Here is an 18229-nt window from a genome sequence, read left to right as displayed (position 1 = left end):
ACTTTTGTAACCAGTCACATTGTTGGTTTCTTTGCATTATCCCAGTTGTACTAAATTTTAATTTAGTATAATGGGTTTCTTCTTTGTCATCTACATTCAATAGATCCCACCATAACTGTTTGTAGGCTGCAAAGTCGTATACTGTATCAGGAAAGATTAATTTGGGATCTCCTCCTGGCCATAAAGCTGCAGTTTGTGTAGGCATGGGCCATGCAAGATTTCTAGTACGATTTATACATAAATATTTTTCATAGATCCCACGGCAGATTCCTCCATGTGACCAGATACATGTGATATCATGAAAATCTCTTTTGAGGGCATCTTCTGCATATAGGGCATCTGTTTTGGCTTTTGTATAGATCATGTCGTGTATCCATCTGCTTCCTTTTGGGTACACTTTCCTTTCTGGTACAAGATGCAAAATATCTGTATGAGCTTGCAAATTTGCATCTAATACTTTGGTATTTCTTAACTGCCAAGTTGGCTTCCAATTGTTTCTGTATTCTTCCCAGTCCTGGTTATCTGGTATTGTTCTCAGAACTTCCTGTTTCTGACTTTGGTCCCATTCTGTAACAATAACCATGAGATGTTCTTGATGCTGGATAAATTCTTTGCTAAGAAAGTCTGGTAAACAATTTTTTGTGCCTTTGATATGCTCAACCTCAAAGTCAAAATTGGCAAAGAGAGCTTGCCATCTAGCAAATTTAGCCTCTCCTGGTTTCTTGATATCTTTAGTTAAAACTTTGCTTAAAGCCGAGGCATCTGTTCTAAGAAGAAATTTTTTGTTTACCAAATGGATATCAAATTTACTGATACAATTCCACGCAGCTTTTACCTCTTTCTCAATTGTGGAATATTTTTGTTCAGTAGGATTCCAGGTGCCTGATGCAAACTGGACAATTTGTTCAGTGCCATCTTTTCTTTGTTTCAGGATACCTCCCCATCCTATGTTGCTGGCATCTGTCTCTACAATTTTGAATGAATTGTCATCAGATACATATAAAATTGGAAGAGTTTTTACCTTCACCTTGATGTTCTGGACAGCTTTGGTATGTACATCTAACCACTGAGGTGGATCCTTTCTGAGTTGCTGATTGAGTATGCTTCTGTCAGTTGCACAGTCCTGATAGAAGTTACTGACATAATTTAAACAACCCAAAAACCTTTGGAGTTGAGTTTTGTCAGTGATGACATCTGGGAACTTATCAGCAAACTCAAGTGCATGTTTTTGCAGAGTGATTTGGCCATTAAAGATATTATGGCCAAGAAATCTGATAGAAGTTTGAAAAACTTCTATTTTCTTTTTGCTCAAGACTAAACCATTTCTTTTTACCAACTGTACAAATGTATGAATATGCTTGAAATGGTCTTGGATATTCTTAGAGAAAATTAGAATATCGTCAATATAAACTATAAGCCAATCAAAATAAGGCTTAAAGATTTTGTCCATTACCTTCTGAAATTTAGACGGAGCATTCTTCAACCCAAAAGGCATGACATTCCACTCATAGTGGCCTGCAGGAATACTGAAAGCAGTTTTGAATTTATCTTCTTCAGAGATGGCTACTTGCCAAAATCCAGCTTTCAGATCAAATTTGGAGAATATTTTTGCTCCTGCTATCCTTCCCATTAAATCTCCTTTGTGAGGGATAGGATAAGTGTCGTCTGCAAGAACAGAATTTAGAGGTTTAAAATTTATTACTAAACGTGGAATTCCTCTAATTTTCTCTGCTCTTTTATTGACATAGAATCCATAACAGTTCCATGGACTGTCAGATTCTCTGATGAGTTTTCGATCCAGTAGCTGTTTGATCTCTTTCTCACACAAGTCCCTATATTCCTTGTTCATAGGAATAGCTCGACTTTTACAGGGCTTGCCTGTATATCCTTCTTTGTAAGGTAATTGGACTGTGTGCTGTTTTCTATGCCAGAAGGCATTCGGCTCTTCTGAGCAACATTCTTCTTCTATCTGCTTCTTTATTTCCTCAATCTTTCTTTTGACTTGAGGAACCTTCAACTGTTCTTCTACCTTCAATGTAGATTTCAGATCTTTTAGATCTGTCAATTTTGCTTCGGCTTTGTCCAAATCTTGGACAGTCTGGATCATAGTAGAAACTCTAGGATTTGAGATATAAGGCATCTCAATCCTTCTTGTTGTTCCTTTTGATGTAGGAACAGAAATGAAATAACCAGCTTGATTTCCTTTTAATCTGGTTGATCCATGAGGCTCAACTGCTGCTAGGAAAATATTTCCCAGAATGCAATCGACTGGTATTTCTGCTACTGCAAATGATAGATTTATGCAATGATTATCAAAGTAGATGGAAGCTTTTGGAACCTCATAGTTAAGTGTCTTGTTACCCAGACCAACAACTTTCCTTTTTGCAGAAATCCAGTATTTAGCTGGAATGACTTTCTTGTTCAATATATTCACATCAGCACCAGAGTCAAGGAGTGTTGTTAATGCAAACATTTCTCCCTGTATGCAGATATGTACTTTAACATGATGCTACTGATATGCAATGGCAAGAATTCTCATTTCTTGAAATCCAAAAACAGGATCTTTTCTTCCTTCAATGATTTCAACATTAGTATTCTTGGAATACTCTTTTGTATCCCATGGATGAGAAGTTTCTTCTATAGCATGCTTTCCCTTTTGTATTTCAGCTATCTGAGATTTTAAAGCAGAGATTTCTGATTTGATATTATGAATTTCTCTACTTACCTCTCCCAAAGTGAGTGAACAAACTTTACCAGCAGCTGGCTCTTGATGTCGCTGAAAAGATCTGGTGTTTCATTCAAATGATGCATCAACAAAAAGTGGCTTCTTAGCTGAATTTTTGGAAGAGATAGAACAAAGTTGTTCCATGAATGCTTCTGTGAGCCTGTTCTTCATTTCTCCTTCTTCCATTGCACGGATCTGAGAAAGAATTTTGATTTCTTCTTCTTCTGTAGCAGCCATCAATACTTTTTCTTTAGGTGGAGGAGGATAGTACTCTTCAATACTGGAATCACTATAAGATTCTGAATCAGAATCAGTATACATATGACAGGTGCAATTTTCAGAATCAGTGTGGCAATCACAGTTTTCTGATTCTGAACATGAGCAAGGCTACATGTAGGCTTGCAATTCTTCTTCAGAAGAGCTATAGGAGTCAAGAGATGACTCTTCAAGCTGTTGCTGCTAAATTTGGTCTTTAATCACCACATTAGGGCAGCGTTCTGATCTATGAGTGCGGGAACCACACTTCATACACTGGATTTGTCCTTTTGTTTTGACAGTTTTACCCCTTTGGAATAGGGCTTGGGACTTTTTTCCTCTGTTCTTCTTTGATTCTTCACCTTCTGGACATTTGGTGGAAGTATGTCCAGTTTTACCACATAACCAGCAAGTAAGCTTGTTCCATTTTTCTTGCTTAGATGTATGTAGATGAATATCAGAGGGTTTGTAATAATGTGTCCGAGGGACATACCTGTAATACCCTTTCCTTGCTGCAGAAGAACCTCTAGTCCTGTGAGAGGGATTTCTTTGATGTCTGTAGAATTTAGTAGTCTGTTTATGTTCCTTTTTGGCCCTTTTCTTAGCTTTTCTTTTCGAACCAAAGGATCATCAATTGTGAGTCCATATTTGCTGCAAATGGACTTTCTATCTGGAAGCTTGGAAAGTTTTTCCAATGATTTGTTCACTTTGGAACTTGTGCACAGACTGACTAGTGTCTTGGTTATATGAGAATAAATCTCACCCCAAGTGTATGATTCAAAAGGTAACTAGAAGATTTCTTGCAATCTGATGTAATCAACAAATCTAGATGGAAGGGCAGCAAGATATACCTGTTTCCATAAAATATTTTTTGAATCTTTTACTTCATAAATCCTTTGCATCCAGTCCCTGTGGAAGTCTTCATATTGTGACATTTTGTGGCACTTAAGATTCATGAGGATGACCTCATGTTTGTCTGCAATTTCTGCTTCACAACCACACCAATGCTCTAATATCATAGAAGTTAGAGCTCCGATCATGTTGCTGATTGTTGTGCCATCTGAATTATGAATCACATCTCCGGCTTCATCCTTGAGGACTTCAACTTCCATTTTTGCCAATAATGCTGGAGATGATTCTGTTTCCCACCACCTGAGTAGTGTTCCTGTAAAACACTGAATAATGGTTTTGCATGCTTCTATTTCACTTTTACCTCTGAGGCACATGAGTTTATATTCAGTAAACATCATATCAAGCAATTGTCTAATCTGACCAACACTCAGATTATCAATATTCCATTCTCGATGTGACTCAGGGAAAAAGGTATGAGATTCTGGAAGCTTGCCTTTTCCTTCTATATCAGGTGCAGGATATTTATTGAACCTACTTTCAAGTGGTTCATAAATAGGGAGAATCTGGGATTCAGATTCTTTCTGTTCTTCTTCTTCTTCCTTAAATAAGGAAGCAATTGTGATTTTCTCTGTAGCCTCTGAAGATGGGGCTACTTCTTTTGGAAATAATGCCGGAAACCTATCAACTGGTTTGATAGGATCTTGAATCTTGATATTTCTTTTATAAAGGAATGAAGTAGGAACTGGTTTATCAACTTTAGACAGACTTATTTTTTCAACCTTTTCAGTTAAACCAGTGATTAAGCTTTTAGTAGTACCCATGTGGTCTACTATCTTTTCCTCTACTTCTTCTATCTTATTCAAAGATTCTTTGGCATATGACCTGACTACTGATGAGGAGTATTGTACCTCATTCAGGCTTCTGTTTACTTCATTGAGAGAAACTTGAACAGTGTCAAACTGTTCTTTTATTTCTACAGTCTTGGCTGTATTTATTTCTAGGCCTTTTATTGCAGTATTAGTCCAGTTGATCTATTCACTGGCCTTTTGAATTCTTCCATCTATTCCCAGAGCATTATCATCTTTTTGAACCAAAGGAATTGCCTTTGTTGTATTCTGATTTTCTCCTATGATAATTCCTCTATATGGGGGAAAAGTAGATGGTGTCTCCACTTTGCTGCCATCTAAAGTAGTCCAGGCATGTTTGGTGGATGATGAAGAAGATGTTCCAGTCATCACAACTTCAGGGGAAACATTTCTTTTCCATTCATAAAAAGAAATCCAGGAATTTGTTACTTCCATGTAATGTTTCCAATCCTGGGATAATTTAATCTTCTCCTCAATAGTATGACTGAGACCAAACTATTCTGCTTCTGGATGAGTGAATAAATCCCAATTCAACATGGCTTTCATCCATTTGGAACTTATTTCTGATTTTAGGCAGCCATTCATTAAGGTAAAGAACTTGTGCATTTCCATTACTGCAGGATTTTTGCAGTCTTCTGGAATGGGGCCAAATCTGGATGGAGGGATTAGACCTTTTGTTTGTTCTAAATAACCTAGCCCATATTTTGGCTTGGCTGGCCTCATTGTGCTAAACATTTCTGTCAATCTGGGATCTTCACCTTCTAAGGTGATAATTTCATGCATCATCAAAATATGGTCAGACTCAGGTTCATGCGGAAAAGGAATGTCTGAACACTTTGGATTTGGACATGGATTAACTGAGGTAGAAGGAGGAGCCTCTCCAGTCCTTGGATGATGATTCTCATGAATGACGGATTCAGCAAGGGTACACAAATTTACAGCAGACTGGCATTCAGGACATTTGACTTCTAAAGAATTGAAATTTACAAGTTGGGCAAATTCAAATAAAGAAATATGTCTACAAGAAACTGAACTTGAGCAAGCGGTATCAACAGTGGATGGATCACGATAAAAACGGGAACTTTTGCAAGCTTGTTCAATCCTTCTGTAGTCAATTGTGGATCTTCTTGGAAAGGATAATACAACAGAGGATTGGTTTTCTTGGATGTTTGTAGAGGTTATCTTTTTGAGAGTAGGAGGCTTGGGATTTGAGACTACCCAGTGTTCGGGGAATGTGAGATCTTCCCAACGGATGGTCTGATGTTCTATCTTCTGATTCTTAGAATCTGTTAGAACAACAACACTTGCTTTTGAATCGCGACTGGGCTTATGGAGGACTGCAGGATATAAAGTATTTGTATGTCGGAAACATCCTCTGGTCTAGATAGCAATATTATGTCTTTTCTTATGCATATCAAACCCTGTAGTTTGAATCTGCAACTGTAAGATTTGATCTATGGTCTCATCAAAGACATATACAGAAAAATTTGGGTAGCAGTCAAAATAGACTGGACCGTTTGACAGAGGGGTGACAATTCCTCCTATTAATGAATCGGTATACTTATTATGAGTGAGATCTCTAACTGTGGCTAGAACAAAGGTATTCAATCCTTGATGAGTTAGAGGATTTATCCCGATTCTTATACATCCCAAATGTAAATACTTAGTATTTAACCTCTTAGCTTCAGCCTGTAACTGTTTTGGATTTAGCAGGGAAATAGACTGAACACTATCAGAATTTTCTTGGATCTGGCTAATTGACTCTTTGATACTAATTCTAGTAGCAGCTCTTAGATGAAATATAGACAAATCAGAATAGACTTCTGATGGAGCAATACTAGGGAGTTGCCATCGGGCAAAAGGTTCTGATTCTTCGTATTCTAGTTCGGCCTGATTTAAAACATGACTAGAACTTGATGCAAACATATCTCTGAGCAGATTCTCTATGGCAGAAGACTCTCTCTCTTCTAATTCACGGAAAGATACAAATTTCCTGAATGGATCCATTTTCTTATAATGAGTGATGATTTTGAATACCAACCTCTTGAACCAGACGTTACTGGCTCTAATACCAATTTGAAACAGAGGCTTCAACGAAGCTTGCTACAGTAGCGTGCGCTCTGCTGTCTTGGCCTTGCTATATCACTTCACTTGCCTTCACTTATCGACCTAAAGTTAAGATATGTTTTTTTTGTTTCTTTACTTGGGAAAAAATCTTAATTTTTCATTAGCATAATTACAAATTACATTTTGTAGATACATACAATTGTATGCATTCTCATTGTCCTTCTAATTGCTAATCTGAGACAAAATATTGTGTTTCTCTCTTCTAAGAAAAACCCATAGAAAAAGGATCTAGTATAATCTTACTGATAATTTAAATGTAAACATCTTACTGTTAATTTAAATGTAAACAAAAATATAGTCTTCCCTTTCATATGGGAGAAATTTCAATACATCAAAATTTTACACTATTTACATCTTTTAAAGCATGCAAATATATAAAACTATAATTACAGTCAGAGAAATTTCAATACATCAACATTTTACACTGTTTACATCTATAATTACAACCATAGTTGTGACATGTAGCTGGAAAAATATGTAGGTGTTGTCTATGGAAAAAAAAAATCAATACATCAACATTTTACACTGTTTACATCTATAATTACAGCCATAGTTGTGACATGTAGCTGGAAAAATATGTCGGTGTTGTGTATGGAAAAAATCATCCGCAGGGAACTAGTGGGCCAAAGCTAAGACATTTTCTTTTAAAAACAAATATTAATAACAAAAAATATGTTTCAATGTTAACCATAAATTAAATATTTCAATTTTCATATGAAGTATAGAGAGAAATAAATTGAAAGTAAAAATTTCCTTACCATATAGAGAGAGGGGTATTAATATGGAGTTTGACATACAAAAACGCAGAGAGAGAGAGAGAGAGAGAGAGAGACTCTTAATGTGGATAATGTGAATACAATATTTCAATGTCCATGTTGAGAAAAATATTTCAATGTCAATTATATTATAAAAAAATTCTTATGGTTAAAACATATTATGTTGTATGGGTCAAAATCAAGGAAATGTTGAATTTTTTTTATGCTCATAAGAAATTAATACACACACACACACATATATATCTTAACTCTATATCTACCAAGAGAGATGTAATATTTAAATATTTAAACCTTCTTTTTAACGTGAAGCTCAAGAAAAGATTTTCACCTTGAGAGATTTGATTCCTTAAAACACTTAGTAGATCCAAAACTAAAATAAATATACACTATTATAACTAGCAATTGTACCAAATGTTGCAAAGGGAACGTCGTAAGGTGAAAGCATAGGAAAGAGTAACACTAACAATGAAAGTGTCAACTGCAACATTTGGAGAAAAAATGAAGGATGCGGTTAATAATCAAAATCAGTCCTGAAATTTTTTGGTGAAGCTAAAACATAATTCCCTGTATGGAACCACATTTACCATAATTCCATATATGGCACCTATGTTCTCAACTATGTGTTAAGCACCCACTCATGTTCTCAACCTCGCTTGGAGGGGTAGGGATTTGCATGCTGGTCATTTGTGAATTCTCTGTTATTACAATATATCAGCTGAGGATTTTCTTTAAAAAAATGTCGTAGGCAAACAATGGGTGCAATTAATCCATGACTTCATAACTATTTAACAGAATGAATTTACCAAATTGTAATGCTAATGCAGTAGGACTGTAGTGTTTTCTCATTTGTAGCAACAATCTAGCCAAACACTTTGAAATTCAATCTTAGCAGAGATGACTCATTCGAGTCTAATTTCCTTTAACGTCAATTTCTAAACATCCACTAAGTACATGCCATGTCATGTCTAACTCCAAAAATGGTAGATTGTTCAACCAATTCTCATCCTCCTGCTCCCATATAAATCTTTGAACTTTGGTAATTGGGGATCAATGGCTGCTAGACCTTTCAAGATTGGATTCTGCTAAAGTAAGGGTATTTCCAACTGGTTCACCACTATATGCAGTTATCCGAACTGGGTCACCATTATATGAAGTTACCCTAACTAGGTTACTCCTATATACATTTATCTAGATTGGGTTGTTGTTGTATCCAATGACTTTAATGCAATGCTTGGCTGAGAACAACATTCTATGTCAACTTCAGTGCCTAGTGAATCCCCACTTTTTGATTTCATATTATCACCATGTACTGGGCATTGCTTGAAGCACATTTACTTTCAGATCTTAAGCCTTCATTCAAAACTTATGCATCCTTCATTGATGAGCCCTGCAATATAATCCAAATGAATGAACATTACTATGACAAAGACAAATGAGGTTTTTATGTTCCTGTAAGTCTTGTTACATTCAATATGTATGCTCAGAGTAATTCATTGGACTATAGTCATGCCAAGTTTTGAAAATATATTTTTTTGCAGGTGAAGCCAAAGCATGTTAGATCAGATACACACTTGTGAGGAGATGTGTTCAATCTGATAGTGATGCATGGCTACAACCAAGCTTTCGTTATGGGATTGATTATCGCTCTGGATCAGATCATGTCGTCCGTCTAAATGCCCATCCTCTATAAGGGGTACTCGAATGAAATCGAGAGAAAGAATATTTTTTAGGCATTCCTCCTCTCTCATGGTATTGGAAATTCCAAATCCCGTTGAAGATGAATTCAACATGAAAAATCCCACTTCAGAATACGCAAAAATTATGGAATCGAATGTTTTTTCAGACTGTGATGCCATGTGTAGAGTGTGTTAGCTTATCCTTTTTCACGTGTTTTTACGACACAAAGTGGAGTTTGTAGACTCCTTTCGGCCTAGGATAAGAATTCTTAACCCTAACCATCTACAACGTGTCTTCATTGATCACAAAAGTGTAACCTTATTTTACCAAAGATGACAAACATGGTGGCCCATTCCCATGTGCAAATTGTAAATTAAAGAACTTGGTGCTTCATTCTCATTGGCAATGTTGAACGCACTCGAAACTAATGCCCCAAATGATAGTAAGCAGTAAAAATCCAATAGTTTATCTTTGCATGCCTTGAAAAGGAAAATTCTTCCTTATGTGTAGTTGACAATTTGAGCAAACTCGATATTGAACATCCCCTATTTTATGGCTTAGTAATTCATAACGTTGGTAAGATTAATTCACTAATGAAATTCATATTAGTTTGAATTTAGAGTTCTTATGAAATCAGTGTAATGTGGTGAATTGTGTTTTGTGGCATTGACTTGGAATGTGATCTGTATATATATTCATAGTTTTTGGCTAAGAGGACTCTCAAGATGACACTATTTTCTCTTGCCCTATATGTTCTTGTGGTTGCCACAACAATCTCACTTCTCTTGGGGCTTGTGTTGAGTATGTAAACCCTATTCACTTTGGCAGAGTCCTCTTAGTTTTGCTTTTCTTAATTGAATCAATTGACATTATACAAAACTAGTGCACTTTCAGTTCATTATAGGAGATATTGCCCACATCTGACGAGTCTAGGTGTACAAACACCCACTAATAGCAATACATCTCCTCTAGTACAGTGCACTTCTCACATGTACCCAATTAGAATACATTGGCATGTCAAGCTCAACTATAAAGAGTATTGGAAAGTGAAAATCCTATCACAAACTTCAATTACATGATGAATTACAGCAATTGGAATATTGTTGCTCAACATCCAAACTTCAACAACTTGACCCAAGTTTTCAGCGTCAACTACAAGCCACCTGATCCATATGCATCTCTGAGTAAATAACTCAGTCCTCTTCCGCTATCTTTTCACACTTCACTATTTCTGACAACACCTTATCAATTTTTCATTTAAATGCTAATAAGTTAAGATATCCCTGGTCTTGTTTATGTCTTTGATTGTGCTTTTGCAAATGACAATGCATTGTTTTGGGGAATCAAATACTACAATGGTATGCTTTTGGAAGTTGAACAAATGGGGAATGTCTAGTCGGAATTGATATTTTAGAAGAATAAGCAAACATTCACTCTAAAATAGAAGTTATCCCTCGAAGAATCTACTTCTATGGCGAAAAATCACCCTTCATCTATACTCTTTTTTCATATGCTATCAACTTACCATGTTTTCTTTGCAACATTTGATGCAATTGCTAACCTATAATCTAAATTGAAATTGAAATTCAAAAAAATTAATAATATAATAATATATTTATAGAAATAAATAATCTTGTTGAACCCTAAGTATTTCCTTTGGTAGAACTAAAATGTTTTAATATTCTCGTACATAAATGTAAGTATAATATACACGTACATCAGGAAAATCTCAACTAAAAAGAATTGCTTCAGAATTTGTAATACAAAGACCGGAATTATCGAAGACCCTAATGCTCATAGAGGACTCTTGCATCCTACCAGGGCAGAGCCTTCATTAACAACGAAAGCTATGGAAAATGAAATTAACAACACTAGATATAAGGTTTCAGAGCCTCCGAATTCTCCCTCAATTTTACTTAGGGTCAATTAGAAATTTAGGACACGCATGTTTTCTTAAAAGACCTACCATTTTGTTCGAAAAAAAATCTTCTGAAGAATTTGTGAGGTTTGTAACAAAGAAAGCAAGGCTGAAACGTAAATATAATTCAAGTGATCCAGGTATATTTAGTGCTGCTCTCACATATACTTAATGCAGGTAGTAGAGATGATGTGAGAGGGCATTTACTAAAAGCAACAATATTGCTATTGTTTAGTTATTTTTATTTAGACGGTTGATTTCAGAAATATTTCATTCAAAATGAAAGTTACGTTAAAATTTGATATTATTTTTATTTATTTAATTTCAAAATATTTCAAAAATCAATAATCAATTATATGTGAATTTAATATATTTAATAATGCAGTAACCACACATTGCAATGCCAATGCATTTAGAGTATGCATTCATCATAGACACATGTATTTTCATGCAATGCTTTTAATAAGGAGTTGTTTTTAGTGGGCTTTTTTGGACTTTTTAGTGAGAGAATCAGGAGGAAAATTTTGAGGTGAAATCTTGATTTGTGTTATTTAAACTGGGTTTTTGACTGTATATATGGATTCAGCACCCTTAAAACCCCCTAAAGCACTTGAATTGTGCAAAGTGTTTTTTTTTTGTACGAAAATAAAGAAGAAGAAGCATGATTTAAATTAATATAAAAGATACTTACATAAGAGAGGTGCTATAAAGAGCAATAACATATTTTTGTAGCTGGAATATTTTGTTGATAAGATAAAAACCGATCAGGACCATCATAGAAGCATAGGAAACAAAAGTCTTTGTATCAAAATTTGGATCAGAAAGATAGACAGATAGCGAGGAGCCAAAAACACATATATATACCGGTCCCAACACTCATATGGGTCATGGGATAAACAACGTACCTATATGTGAAAGCAGAAGGCGATGATTCAAGAGAAAGCAAAAACCAGTAGAAAGCTAGGTACCTGGAAGGGTGAAATCTTCTATCAGATATATTGAGTCTTGTATTTGTACCTCCATTTTCCATATACCAGGATCTATTGCAAGGCCCTTCTTTGACAAGTTGTCTGCCTGAGAATTCAGAGACCTGTCCACATGGCTGATTGTGAAAGTCAGATTACTGTTCCATAGCATTTTTATCCTATTAATCCATCCAGTGAGTATGGGATTCTTGTTTATTAGCTTCCCTGAAGCCAATCCTATTATGTTATTGGAATCCCCATATATCTGCAGCGATTGAATATTCAGGAAAGAGCAGATCTGAAGAAGGCCCACCAAGGCCATTGCCTCGGCCTTATTGTTTGTACCACGACCACCATTCCAAAATATGGAGTAATGAAGATCTTCAGACATCAATATAAATACACCACATGCACACGTGCCTCTTTGTGCAGCTCCATCAAAAAATGCCCTTGGATAACCCATCAACCGCATTGAATGGTTCCCTGGAATGTTAGATTTGCCTGAAGACAACTTTTTAGGAATGGAATAATACATCGAAGTGATCTGTACTAACAAAGGCAAATTTGTATCTTTCCCATCTCGGAATATGGCATTGTTCCTTTTCTTCCATACTGTCCAGAAGAGCAAGAGGGGAATTGATCTGTGAGAGACTTTCTGCGAGCTCCACCAGCTTATGGCCACTTGGACATCTGAGTGATCCACCAGACGAATATCAAAGAAATCTGCAAGTTCCTTCCATAACTGATAAGTATATCTGCAAGTAAGAAAAATATGATTGCTGCTATCTTCCCCATTTTTACAAAGGAGGCATATACTAGGACCTGACCAATTCCTTTTTTGGAGATTCTCCCAGGTTAGGATTTTGTTATGAAATACGAGCCAGGAGAAATGTATGATTTTGTTGGGCACCCCAGTATTCCACAAAGTTGTGGGAAAGATGTGTTGAAAAGGGAGTGGAATAGACCTTGTCAGAACTAAATAGATGTCTTTGACTTTTAATTCATCCCATCTCTTTACACCTCTCCATGTAAGATGATCCTTTCCTTCAGAATTGCATATTCCAGAGCCCCTGATTGATATCATAATACTGTCCCACTGTTGTGCATAAACTTCGCTAAGGCCCAAAGATTGAAAATTCTTCCATATAGGAATGCCCCCCTGCCAGTCTTCAATTAGTTGGTTCCAGGAAAAAATTCCAGATCTATGCAGAGCCATTATGATAGAATGTGGAATGATAAAATCCTCCCCCAGGCCAGTGATATGATCATAACCTATAAACACATCTTTCCCATTTTGGACATTCCAGAATAAATTCTTAAGGAAGAAGGATTCTATTCTGTGAAAACTTTTCCAGATAGCTGATCCCTGTAATTTCCCAATTGTGCCTTCTCTATACCAGAATGTAAGGTCTTTATTCTTCATGTACTTCTTTCTGATAGTGGCACTCCAAAAGCTGTCCCCATTAATGCTCCTCCAAATGGATTTACATAAGAGGGCCTTACCAAAGTTCCTAATATTCATGATGCCCCATCCTCCCAGGATCTTAGGAAGGGAAATTTTCGAAAGACTGGTCAGATGATATTTGCTTTTATGCTTTCCTCCTCCCCATATAAAATTTTCCATAAGCCTATTCAGATTAGCAATGATACCAGAGGGAAAATAGAATAAGTGGGCCCAATACACAGTAATCTGGGCCAGAACAGATTGGGCCAGAACCGCTCTGCCTGCTATGGAAAGGCATTTGAACTCCCAACCTTCAATTCTTTTATAAAACCTATCTGACAACCACATCCAGTCAGCATTTTTGTAACCTGCAGGTCTGAGATGAAAACCCAGGTATTTAAAGCCCTCCTTTAAAGACTTTGATCCAATATTAAACAGAGCCGACAGAAAGTCCAAAGATTCCCTATCTTCAACTTCAGAAAAAAGGAAGATTTTCCTTCATTAATAAAGATTCCTGAAGCTTTTTGAAAATTTCTAAGAATGCCATGAATGCATTTCCAAGATAGTCTACATATCATCCCAAAATCATGATATCATCAACAAATAGGCCATGGGAGATATAGGAACCACGACATATCCTGATAGGTCTGAATTTATTTTCTTTGACCGCACCATTGATGTGTAGACTAAGTGAATCCATTGCAAGGATGAACAGAAGTGGAGACAAAGAACAGCCCTGACGAAGACCCCTGGCAGCTGCAAAAAAATTGTGGGGAGACCATTTATGAGGACAGCAAAATTTACATTCTCCACACAGGCCATGATCCATTCAATGCATTCATATTTTAGGCCAATCTTACAAAGAATGCATCTAAGAAACCCCCAATCTAGGCTATCATATGCTTTCTTCAAATCCAATTGCAGAATGGCCGCATCCAACTTTTTGTGATGTAAGGAATGTAAACACTCTTGAGTATTGGCCACAGCCTCAATGATATTCCTATTCTTGAGAAAACCATGTTGTTCTAAAGAAATATGATTTGACAGGATGCCTCGGATTCTATTAGCGATTATTTTGGAGGAAATTTTATAGATAGCATTACAAAGGGAGATCGGTCTGAAATCTAAGAATGCAATTGCTTTCTTCTTTTTGGGGATAAGGGCAATATAGGTAGACGTGAAATGGGGATGGAAAGACCCCCTCATCCGCGATTCTTCCACCATTGCCAGGATATCTTTCTTAAGAAGATCAAAGAAATGGATATAAAATTCAATAGTCCAGCCATCAGGGCCAGGACTTTTATCTCTTTTGAAGGATTTCATTACTTCAAAAAGTTCATTTTCAGATACAGGCTGGAAAAAAATATTGTTTTGTTCATCATCAAACATAGAAGGGAAAGGAGCTATTCCCCATAAGATGTCCTCATTGTTAATATTATCATTCCTTTTATAGAAATTTCCAAAGTATGACACTGCTTCCTTTGAAATTTCCTCTTGTGAGAAAAGCTTGTTACCATTATCAGCCTGGATTTCCCAGATAGAGTTGGTATCTCTCCTATTATTCGCGAATCTATGGAAAAACTTCGTGTTCCTGTCACCCTCTTTCAGCCACAACGCCCTACTCTTCAACCTCCAAGTGGCTTCCTCAATAGTCAGTAATTTGTGCCTTTTCTTTTCCAAATCATGGATTTTATTACGAACCAAAAAAGAGATATTACCTCCTTTTAGATTTCTAGCTAATACATCCAAGCTAGCTTGAAGCTCTTTCAAAGCAACTCTATTTGCTTTTAGCTTTTTTCTCTGCCATGCCTTGACCTTCACCTTTAATTCACGCAGATTGTCCAAGAGGTGTTGTGAAGGAGAAATAATCTTCTTCGAACAGCTGGCAAACCAGAAATTTTTTACAAGGTCATTAAATTCCTTGTCCTCCAGCCAAACTCTGTTAAATTTAAATGGGAGACCTTTCTTATATGCTCTTTTACCCCATTGTAAAGTTATTGGTCTATGATCAGATATGAAACTGTTAATAATATGGGAAATAGGCCTACCCATACGAACCAACAGATTATCAGAAATCAAAAACCTGTCCAATCTTTTAGCCAGATAGGATGTACCAATTCTTCCATTATCCCATGTGGGACCCATGGATTGGGGAGATATATCTATCATGTTGTGATGTAAAATGGCCTCTTTAATACAATCAGCTAATGGATCCACCTTCCTACCCCCTCCCCATACTTCATCACCACATAAGGTACAGTTTAAGTCTCCGCCAATAAGAAGGTATTCTAGTTCCAAAAGCTCTGAGGACAAAAACCTATTCCAGAAAGGTCGTCGATCTTTATATGGGGCATATATATTTAAGATATGTATAGATCCAGTAAGACCCCAAATGTTTGCAAGCAAAAGAATTCTGGCAAAACATTTAAAAGCCTTCGCCGCTATCCATAAAGGATTCCATAGAATAACAAGACCCCCCGAAAGACCATTAGCATCAGTAGCCACTATATGCCATTGAGAAAACATACGACGAAAGTATTTGATAGAGTCTTCAGCAGAATGCATTGTTTCTTGAATTAGGATAATGTTAGGATGATTGGATGAAAGAATCTCCTTTAGGGCAAGGAATTTCTGGTCTGCCCCCAGACCCCTTATATTCATTGAAATGATGTTAGTCATGGCTGACGATCACTGGCCTTTCTTGCTCTAAGGGGCCCATTTTCAGATAGGTCAATTATCAGAATATCAATTGATCCAGGTGGATATTGGTGGCCACCTGCCAAGTCCACCTGGACCCCCACCATTGTCTTTCTCAGCATTTTCAGTTTCCTTAATTGTAGCACAACTTACTATTTTTAGCAGTTTTTCGGGTCCTGAACTTCCGGAGACGTTTTGAGACCCTAAACGACGTTTTTTGGGGAATCCGGGGGCAACATTTGCCCGTTCCAACAATGATAGTGCTCGGATAGATCTTTCTAATGAGCTATTGTACGCGTCAAACGGAGATCATATGCCAAAGTTACGACCCCGGGAAGTTGATGTACCAACTTACCCCAAACGGGGCCCACAGTTTGGCGTTTCATCTCCTAGGGTTAGGTTTTGGAATGTTAAGGGTTTTTCCATTTGTTTCTCAACAATAAATAGGCCTTCGAGCCTCATTGTAACACAGTTCAGAGGCATGTAGCCATCACATCTCTTCTCAGAGATAAGCTACCATCGCCCTAGCTAGTTTATTTCCATTTCTGGTTGTAAACATATTTCAGTATTTTCCATTAATGAAATGAAGTATTATTTCCGCTGCATCTTTGTGTATATGGTTATCTCTGTAATTTGTTGCATTCCTGTTTAAATCCGGATCAGTGGTATCAGAGCGGTCTGCTTTTTCTCTGTTTTTCTTTGCATGTCCCCAACAAGGTCGGGATATAAGGAGTTAGGGCTTGAACTGGTTGAACCTTTGCAAGACCAGCCTCGCAAATCCCGACGGCCTCCCATGGCGGACGAGAAGAAAGACGAGGGGGCAGGAGATCCCATCAAAATCTTGCTCGAAGAAGCCCTTGAGCGACAACGGAACACGATGATGGACAGCTTTGCCCAGATCCTTCAGCGGCTACCCAGAAGCGGCGCATCGGCTTCCAGCAGCTCCTCTGGAAACGCCACACCCTTTAAGGTACAAGTTAATTTTGAAATCCCCATATTCGAGGGTCAGATAGACGTCGATGCCGTAGATAAATGGTTAAATCTGCTAGAGGGCTATTTTTCTGTTCATGAATTTTCGAGTCGGGAAAAGATTGTTTTTGCTCTTCTCAAAGCAGCCCCCCACGTCAAGGACTGGTGGGAAACCTACTGCGAGCAGAAGGATGAAAGTACTGGCTCACTATTTTCAGCCGCACCCACCTGGGATTCGTTCTGGGATGCCATCAAGGAGCAGTACTACCCTGTCGGAAGCTATGAGGACGAATACATAAAGTGGACCACGCTGCGGCAGGGAAGGGACCAAGACGTGCCGGAGTTCACCAATCTTTTCCATACCCTTCGCACAAAGTTGGGTATCAAGGATTCGAAGCAACATTTGATACTCAAGTACCGTGGCTGCCTGCACAAGTACATCCAGGAAGAAATACAATTTCTAAACATCCCCTCGCTCGTCGCAGCATACCGATATGCCGTCAAGGTCGAGCAGAAGTTTAAACAAAAGAAGCGAGACTTTGGATCTGTGAATCCAAAGCAGGGGAAAAGTGCCCCTAAACCACAGAACAAAGGACAGAGCCAAGGCGGGACAGCCCAAGACAACCAGCCGAAGCTGCAAGCAAAGAACAATGCCGCGAAGCCGAGAAAGGACACTGGAAAATGGTGCGAGTTCCATAAGAGCTCCACTCACAACACAAGTGAGTGTCGGGCCAAGCAGTCACTGGTGGCTGAGCTAAAGGTTTCAGAATCAGATGCATGTTCAGACTCTGAGTCAGAACCCGATAAGGGGTATGAAAAAGGGAAGCAGATCATTGATGCGGATCCCAGCGCCACTGTTGCTATCGCAAAGATCCAGAAAAATGAACCCGAAGATCCAGAGGAGAAGGAGCGTCTCTTCCACTCCCAGATGTGGGTAAATGATCCAGGTGGATATTGG

The 18229-nt window shown here is 37.5% G+C and overlaps 1 protein-coding gene across 1 annotated transcript; it reads right to left on the bottom strand.

Moving 5' to 3' along the window:
• Nucleotides 1-12156: 12156 nt before the first annotated feature.
• On the bottom strand, nucleotides 12157-16170 carry LOC149168766 (uncharacterized). Its single transcript, XM_089424972.1, has 3 exons — nucleotides 14466-16170; nucleotides 13127-14078; nucleotides 12157-12916 (listed from the first exon to the last, which is right to left on the bottom strand). The coding sequence occupies exons 1-3, from the start codon at nucleotides 16168-16170 to the stop codon at nucleotides 12157-12159; spliced, it is 3417 nt and encodes a 1138-aa protein (XP_089281098.1).
• Between the last annotated feature and the right edge of the window lie 2059 nt (nucleotides 16171-18229).

Source organism: Pinus tabuliformis, chromosome 4_2, assembly GCF_031772625.1.
Source record: "Pinus tabuliformis cultivar Carrire ecotype Pingquan chromosome 4_2, CPIR1, whole genome shotgun sequence".
In the NCBI taxonomy this organism is placed as follows: Eukaryota; Viridiplantae; Streptophyta; class Pinopsida; order Pinales; family Pinaceae; genus Pinus; species Pinus tabuliformis.
This window is presented reverse-complemented; position numbering and strand designations above follow the sequence as displayed.